Source organism: Pocillopora damicornis, chromosome 4, assembly GCF_964200805.1.
Source record: "Pocillopora damicornis chromosome 4, jaPocDami1.2, whole genome shotgun sequence".
Lineage (NCBI taxonomy): Eukaryota > Metazoa > Cnidaria > Anthozoa > Scleractinia > Pocilloporidae > Pocillopora > Pocillopora damicornis.
Genome location: NC_142673.1, coordinates 12896992 through 12905826, shown reverse-complemented (window position 1 = coordinate 12905826; position 8835 = coordinate 12896992). Strand labels below are relative to the sequence as shown.

General features: G+C 39.1%; 1 protein-coding gene across 1 annotated transcript; it reads left to right on the top strand.

Moving 5' to 3' along the window:
* Window positions 1-2: 2 nt before the first annotated feature.
* LOC113672928 (alpha- and gamma-adaptin-binding protein p34) lies at window positions 3-8374 on the top strand. The gene is made up of 9 exons (XM_089204953.1): window positions 3-128; window positions 268-467; window positions 832-934; window positions 1226-1321; window positions 1755-1835; window positions 5951-6061; window positions 6654-6761; window positions 6847-6896; window positions 7433-8374. Exons 1-9 carry the CDS (start codon window positions 56-58, stop codon window positions 7529-7531), a joined length of 921 nt encoding a protein of 306 aa, XP_089061079.1. The 5' UTR covers window positions 3-55; the 3' UTR covers window positions 7532-8374.
* The last annotated feature ends 461 nt before the right edge of the window (window positions 8375-8835 follow it).

Sequence of the window (8835 nt, the reverse complement as noted above, 5' to 3'; positions counted from 1 at the left end):
AGCCAGCGGCTGATACAGTTATCAGATATGACATTATGTAAATTTGAAGTCCAACATGGCGGATAACGTTGGTCAAGTGCTTGTAGTTAGCTGTAGTTCATTTCTCTCCTCTGAAGATATTATTCGTGGTAAGAGATCGAAATTTCGATCAAATATGAAAACTTTTATCTTTTCAGTAAAATAGCTAGAAATGTGTTCATTACATGTACGTTTTCTCTCAATTATTTTCATTCTCAACTCTATGATATCTCATTCCTCCTTCGACAGAAATGTGCAAGACAGAATTTTCATCTCCAAAAGAGCTTTCAAATGGCAGTTTGATTGCGTACCAATGGAAAATAGAAAATAAGTATTATACAGCAGATGTGCAACTTTGTGCTTCTTCTGTGAGCTCTCTTCCTCCTCAATGTGAGTTTGCTGCTAACATGAACTTCCAGAGTGTCATCATCGCGTTCGATCTTAGTGAGGTAAGTCAGAAACGCAGCGTCTGATGACATCTGCGCTTTAATTTTTATTTTATAGGCAAACTATAGCTCAGGATTTGTATAGTTGATTTCCCAATAGTTCTAGCTTTGAAATTTAGCTTGTTAGGACAATGGTAACCCTCTAATTTCAGTAATTAATCAGCCATGGCAATATGTAGACATGTTGGCTCTGCATGCTCTTTTTAATGGAAAAGAAAAGAATTAATTATGTTTCTAACCTACATGTACAATGTACCTCTCTTTACGAATTGGGATAACTTATGAATGAGTTTTCTTGTACTATTTATTTCCACAGTAATGAAATACAAATGAACAAACTTAAGTGCATATCATTATAATCTTTCAGAAATCAAGTTTTCACAATGTGAAATCATGGCTTCCATATGTTGAGACACAGGACCCATCTGTACTGTTACTACTTGACTCTGGTAAAGGAAACAGCAGTAAAGGTACATGTACAGTATTATTTCAGTAGTTTAATCATCATCTACATTTTTTTTCTTTTCTTTCCTTGCCAGTGCAATTTATAGAAATTAATTTCTTTCAATTTGGATCCAAAGGCTGAAAACCTCAATTAACATAGTAAATTCATATGTACAAAGCAGATCTCTTAGTTCATGTGGAGAACAACTTGTTACAGCTGTATCTATAATGTCTATGTAAAATTAATCTTTTTTTTACCTTTGAAATCAGAGCTGCTCCTACCACTCTGATCAGCTTTTTTATGTTTGAATTTTTAGAAAGTGCTAAATCAGAGGTAGTTAAGTGGTGTTTGAATAACTCATTTGAATTTATTGAAATGAATTCTGAAGAAGAAGAAACCGAAGAAGAAGAAGGTAATGTGAATGTATCTTTTCCATAATAAGCCAGATATTTTTTAAAGGTAATTCGGTTTCATCACCATGTTGAAAATGTAATTTGGCCAAAGTAACGAGTTTGTATTAAGCTGCTGTTTCAAGCATTAGTTCTTCATCGTTTGCTGTAATGAAGGACCAATGCCTAAAACATCAGTGTAAGAAATCTCCACCATGGCCAATTTACATCATTAGCTCAGTTGATAAACACCAAATTATCTTGTAATACCCCCCCCCCCCCACTCCCCCCACCACACAGTACAAAATTGACAATTGGATGGCTGAGGTGCAATCTTTTTTCTTTTTGAAAAAAGAAACAGTTTGGCATTTTGATTTGAGTTACAAATATTTTGAGTACATTTTATAATATGACCTTTGTACTAGAGAAACTAACAATTATATTGATTGACTGTAGATGACTTTCAAGAGAAGACTGGGATTGATAGAGTTGTCGAGGCTCTTCAATGTGCAGAATGGCCAAACATGAAAATGCGAGGTAGAGTACTGTGGTATCTTTAAGATCTTTGTTGGTATGAAGAATTGTGGTCTTTTTTTCACAATTACACGCTTAGGAAAATTTAAACCGTAGTCAAAGCTTGACTCCATAGTAGCTAATAAAAGTGCTCTACAATTTATGTGCAAAAACTTAGATGTTCTCAGCAGTTCTAAATTACTATAGCATTTAACCCTTTAAATGCTGATAGTGATCAGCATGTAAGTTCCCCTTACAATACTGCTGAATCATTTACTAAGACCACAAGAATAAAGGAAATGATCGCCAACCAGTTTCATTTTAAACAAATTATCCTGGTCAATACCAAAGGGAATGTACAGAGAGGAGTATGAAGGATGTGGATACTGATGTTAGGTTGTAGAGGGTTAAATGACTCCTGGACCATTCTGTTTTTCCATTTTATTAATTATAAAAACTAGAATTCAGCAAATTATTACCTTGCAATTGAATTTACCATATTTAAGCCTGGACACAATAACTCGCCTCCAATCCTGCCCATTTAGTCAACATTTAATTGATGAAACTGTAGAAGTTAAAGTTAATTTATTCCACAACAGAATTATATTAAAGATAATCTGCCTCACTTTATAAATCTACAAAGACAATAATTTTAAAATCATTAGTTATGATGACTGAAAAATACAAATCATTCACAGTGGGTGTCAAAAAAGCCAAAATACAAACATAGATTTGTGTTTTTATATGACCTTGTACCTAATAGATGTAAAATCCCTGGTAGATATGAATGATCACATCAGGTGGCAAACGTCAAAGGAAACTGGACACATCTCCCAGTGTTCTCCGGAAGCGCCGGCGGCCAGCCTTTTCGCCGGCTACTCGCGTCTCAAGCGCCGGCTACTTTTGTCAGACAAAACAACAGAAAATGATTCATTTTTCTTATGCAAGACACTTTCGAGCGTAGCTTGAATTTGAGCGTAGCTTGAAATCTGAACGAAACGATAAATATCTATGTAGTGTTATAGACAGATAAGAACGTAAAATGTTCTTGTAGTTACTCAGAGACAGGGATGTAGCATTGTTAAAAGTGCATTGGCCGAAAGCTGTCAATGTAGACTGTTTAGTTGAGAAGGAATCGTTTTAATATCTGCCATCAAGTGTTAAATCAACTGGCTTATTATTACAAACGTCCGTCCTTTTAGTTTAAACACTAAAACGAGGCTACTACTAAACAATGTTTATTGTTACATCCTTTTCCTTATAAAAAAAAAACAACAACAACAAAACAACAACAACAAAAAAAACAAATTAAACACAGACAAACAAGATAAACAAAAGAAAAAAAGAAACGAACAAACAACGTAAGTGAGTTCAATTGTTCAAAGTTTGTGGAGCGTAGAAAGCTTCGACGCTGGTTACATCCCAGTAACATAATCCCTTAAATAAGCTGGCTTCTTAACAACTCTGCCCGATCGCGTTGTTGGGCCTTGCACAGGTAACCCACTAGACTGAACAAGTGGCTTCGGTTGCCGAGATGCCATCGCATTCCCACTGGTCGCATCCACTCGACCACTGGGTACGGTTGTCCGCTTACACGGCGCGGAGAGCTCATGACCAGTCTGTGCTTGTTCAGGTAAGGATGTCCACTGTTGATCCGATTGCTCAACACAACTTCTTCAGCCACCAAAGCAGGTCTTGAACTCCGGCAGGCCTCCTTTGTTTTCCTCAGGTGACGGCGATTTCGACGATATCTGGCTCCATCTTCGGTAGCCACCTCGAAGGACCGAGTTCCAACGCACCTCTCAACCTTTGCTTTCACAGCTTCTTTACTTGGATTTCCAGGCGGCACGAGTTGCACTTTATCTCCACTTCTAAGTGCTCCCAAATCCTTAGCCCTCCTATTGTAAGCAAGGACTTGTCGTTCTTTCTTGGCGAGAAGCTTCTTATAGATCTTGGGGCTGGACAACTGGCCTGAGAAGCTTAGGAATGATGGGTAGTTGTGCTCTTGTGCGCCTTTAACTTCTGTACAATCGTCCCCGAAGTAGTTTTGTCAAGGGAATCGATTATTACTATCCAGTTGAAACTTAACTGGTGTGTTTTCGACGTTAATTGTAGGAAAAAATTTTTTAGCATATTCCCGATCGCTTGCTACATGAACCCCAACAACTTGATTTTCATCCACCGAGTGGAGCGTGAGGCAGTATTCATCGAGCTCGCTTTCACTTTCTGATTCGACGACGTTCACTCTCGTTTTAGAAAGGCATTGAGAAGCGAAATGATTCATTCTTCCGCAAGCCGAACACCTCTTCCCGAACGCTGGGCAACTTTTCTTGGTAGCCCTATGTTTTCCACCACAGAATCTGCGTCTCAGTACTTCTTTAGAACTGGAATCTCTCGCGTTCCGATCATCATTTTCGCGCCTTTTGTTCGCAGACTTGTCATGGCTTTTGTTAGCTGACACCTTGCCGCGCTTCGTTTGGTCCTTCAATGGGTTTACTGCTTCGCCCTCTTCCAAAGTTTTCGTCCGTGTTTTCGACAACTCGGCTGCTCTACAAATGCTGAGGCATCTTTGTAAATCAAGATCTGGGATCTTAAGCAGTTCTTCTCGAAGTTGCCGGTCCTGGATTCCACAAACGATCCGGTCTCTCACCAGCGAATCTTTAAGATCACCGAAGTTACAGGTCGTCGGCAACAGCTTCAAATCTGTAACGAACTTTTCTTGTGATTCACCCGGGTCCTGAGTACGGGAGAAAAACTTGAACCCTTCAACAGTTTCATTTTTTCTGGGATTACAATGCCCGTCGAACGCTTCTAAAACCTGCCTTAAGGTTCTTTCCGACGCGGGAATTTCGAAGGCCATCGTATCATAAATTTCTCTTCCTTGACTGCCGATTAAATACAGAAATAACTTTACTTTCGTCGCTTCGTCTCTGCCGTTCATTGCCAGATCCATGTACAATTCTAATTCTTGCTTCCATCTTTTCCAACTGTCAGCCAAGTTTGTCACATCGAAGTCTAACTGAGCGGGAGGTTTAAGCTGTGTAATCTTGTCAGTCGTTCCCGTATTTGCACTTGCCTGTTTTCCGTCCGTCGGCATTGTAGGTTTCTTTCGAACAGTTTCGGTCTATCCCGTACTCACTCCTGACACCATGTTTAGTTGAGAAGGAATCGTTTTGATATCTGTTGCCAAGTGTTACATCAACTGGCTTGTTATTACAAACATCCGTCCGTTTAGTTTAAATACTCAAACGAGGCTACTACTAAATAATGTCTATTGTTACATAGACTACAACTTTTGCCGCGATTCTGTTCCGACTCTGTCCGCGTATTTCGTAAATTCCATCGTGCGAGAGTACGTGGTGCGAACTACTTGGCGTACTCAGCGTACCTAGCGAGAAAGTAGTCATGTTGAAACTAATTTTACTTTACCATGAGCGACAAAGGAAACAGAACAGTGTGAAGCACAATTCCAGCATGTGTGTCGAATACTGTGATGGTCTTTAACCAGCTACTGATACCGATTCATTTTTGATGGGTGACAAAGGAGACAACCATTCCCGCTACCTAAGCAGATGATGCTCTTTAATTAGCCACTGTTACTAATTTATTTTTGGTAAGTGAAAAGTAAACAGTACAGTGTGTGTGGAACCATTCCCACAGCCTATGCACACGATGGTCTTTCATAGCATAAGCATAAGGCCCCGCTGGAGGATAAAGGACTATTAATTTCCCGGCCGCAGGACTAACTTTGCTATACCACAAAGGACTGTCCTCACAAAAGGTTCTTGTTCTTCTAGCTTATTAAAGACCATCATATGCATAGGCTGTGGGAATGTACACACACCGTACTTCTTACTTTTCACATACCAAAAATAAATTAGTATCAGTGGCTAATTAAAGCCCATCATAAGCTTGGGCAGCGGAAATGGTTGTCTCCTTTGTCACCCATCCTAATTTTGATGATTGTAACAAAAAGAAATCAGAAGTGTAATTCGATTTAAGTAGTTCTGATCAACATGTAATGTGGATCCACTGCGCAACACGCGATTTACATTCAGAAGCAAATCTTTTAGAAGAACTCGCTTGCGGCTAACCAAGAAGGCAAACTTTTCATTTTTTTTTTCTTTAATTATCTGTAGAGAATCCACGGAGTCATAAAAGTTCCGAAGGAACGCAACAAGCGAAGGCTGTGCTCAGCAATGACGAAAAACTAAGCAGCAACCAAGCTGCTGCAGCCGAGCGGCCACCAGGTTTGCAAAAAAGGTTTGCTTGTATACTTACTGATCCCAGTACATTAAAATGAAAGCTCCCGATAAGTAGCATTCTAAACGCCTGGCAAAGCCACGGGAAACGTCAATGAAAAAACAATTTTATGCAATACTTTATATTCCTTGAGAATTTTGTGAATGACAGATTTCGTTTTCCTCCCGTGACTATGCAAGAATTCATGTTTAGAGGAACATGTGAAGATAGTGTTGTGCGCCAAACAGATACTTGTCTGATATGCTGTTGGTGATTACATTCTCATACCATGCAAGCTTTGGTGATTCATGTCGGTTGTTGATTTGCACAGTACAGCTTGGAAAATGACTAAGACTTAAAACGCACATGTAGCGCTTTTAAGAAAGAAAAGGTTCCTAAAACCTCATGATTTCAACAACAAAGCTCATCATTGCCAACAGCGTTACGAGAAATACGATGAACCAAAAATGGTCACTAAAGAAAATGTCCTTGTTCCAAAGATTTCTAAAGAGATTGTCCCTACACTGGTGCCCCATGAAAGGGTTTGTCTAATTCCTTACGCCAGTGAAGTATCTCAGATGAAAATTTCTATTTCTCCAGTCTTCCCTCTGCCAACTGATGATCTCGAATTGCTTAGCTGCCTCGCCAGTGATGGAAACGACAATGAATCCTTTGAGGAATTATTTCAAAAACTGGCGGTCATGAAAGGTAGGAAAATTTAAAAACTTTTGTAATATTAAAGTAAGTTCCACCAGACTTGGTAAACCACTTCAATTTTAAATCTTCTTTACAGAACGTGCATCGTCTCTTCCAGCAACCGAAAGAAAGGATTACGCAGAGAAGGTAAGTTGCGAATTTTGCAATCTGCTGTCTTGTCGATATGTCGATTATTTTTTTGTAAATATACACTACAGTCTTGTTTCTAAATATCTTAACACTTTAACCCCTTACAGTGTCTAGAGAAGCTCTTGATTGTTGAACTAGTTCTCCTTGTCACCAACTTAGAAAATGTAGAGAAAACAGTATGTAGATTATGCATATTGGCTATTGATTTTTATATAATAAGCTCAGTTATGCATGCGTTTTGATTGGTTCTCACTTATGATCTATTGGAGGACAGACGTATAGATGACGTCATCATTAAAACTTTTTTTAGTTCTTTATTATATAAAACAAATAGATTCCAAGTTGCCGTGCGTCTGTTCAGCAATACATCACAGAGGACGTCAAAATGTGGTAAGAACATCAGTGACACACTCAGCTGCGCCTCGTGTGCCACTTTTTTGTTCCTACCACATTTTGACGTCATCTGTGATGTATTACTGAACAGACGCACGGCAACTTGGAATCTATTTGTTAAGTCTATTTTGTGGTTTCAGGTGGCCATTGCTTTTTGGCGCGCCTTGGGCGGAAGTGAAGAAGAAATTGCTGGGTTAGGCGAGAACGACGGCGACAATAGCGAAGATGGAGAGAAGTAGATAAAGAGAACGTCGCTCCGGCGAAAACTGGAAAATATAAATAACATTTCTTGGTGGGACTTGATACAGTGGCCCATGTTTTTCATTGATGCATGGGCGTCAAGTACAGACTTATCAGACATCATGTTTATCGTCATCAGTGACGGAGAAGCTCCGAGTTTTTAACGGCTTTTTCGGTGAACATACTGTTTTTGATGTCCAAACAAGATGACGTTTGGACTGACAGTGTAACTTAATCAAAAAACTTGCAATTTATTTGGCATATAATATAAAATGTTCATAAACTTAGAAATTGGACAACAACCACATTTGCACTGCCCTCTAAGATAAGAAAAATAAGTGCAAAACCTTAAGAAACAAAACTCTGCGATGTAAGGAATAGAGAATGTATTGACTGAGAAGAGGCCTCTCATGACTAACTCCTCGTACCAGCCACTTTGCGGATCATCTCGATATAGTGGCAGTTCACAATTAAGCATCTTAGTTTATGCTTTACCTGAGGAAGCCGTGGTAGTCCAGAACACAATTGCGGCGGACGTCTGCGCGTGTAATGTATAAGTGACCCCTGGTTTGAAAGATAGGACTCGCTGCCTTCTGAGAGTGATGTTGTTTTTTTGTATGGCCGTCGCATATGCAGATGTAAAAGTAAGAATGAATGCTTGGGACCAGAAAAGGTGCCTATTAAAGGATGTGGGGCATGTGGCTTTTTTCCAAGGAAGAATTGTTAAGAATCTGAACTTTAATTCACAACTGTTCGGTAAATAAAAGCATTCTTGTGACAATTGTTCGCAAAATCTGCCGAGACGAAGAGCAACACTGTAAATAAACTGTTGGCACTGATAAGCCGGGAAGTGAATGCATTAATTCCTGTCTAAGTATTGGCCTAAAAGACTTCAACTTCGGCCTAATGATCGATCTGACCTGGCTTGACCTTAGTGCATAGCTTATTAGATTATTAAGAAGATTCCTCGAGTGGTTAAGATGAAGTGAATTCTATGGTCTGATTGGCTACTCTACTGGGCAATACAGGCCTAACTTTCCCACCTTGGATTTTCGGCTTTCTCGCTGCTTAAACGACAACTGTTAGCGACTTCTAGACTATACTTCTTTTTTTTCTTTTTGGAAAGCGAAAAAAGTTAACGGGCAACTTTTTTAATCAGAAGACCTCATTCGACTAGATGTTTTTTTGTCTCCTTTTAGATCATGTGATGGTATTCATTGGATTATTTTCTTTGATTACCTTTCATATTCATAATTTTGATGCACCCTTGATTTACACGAGGTCAAATCTTCCACAGAGGTAA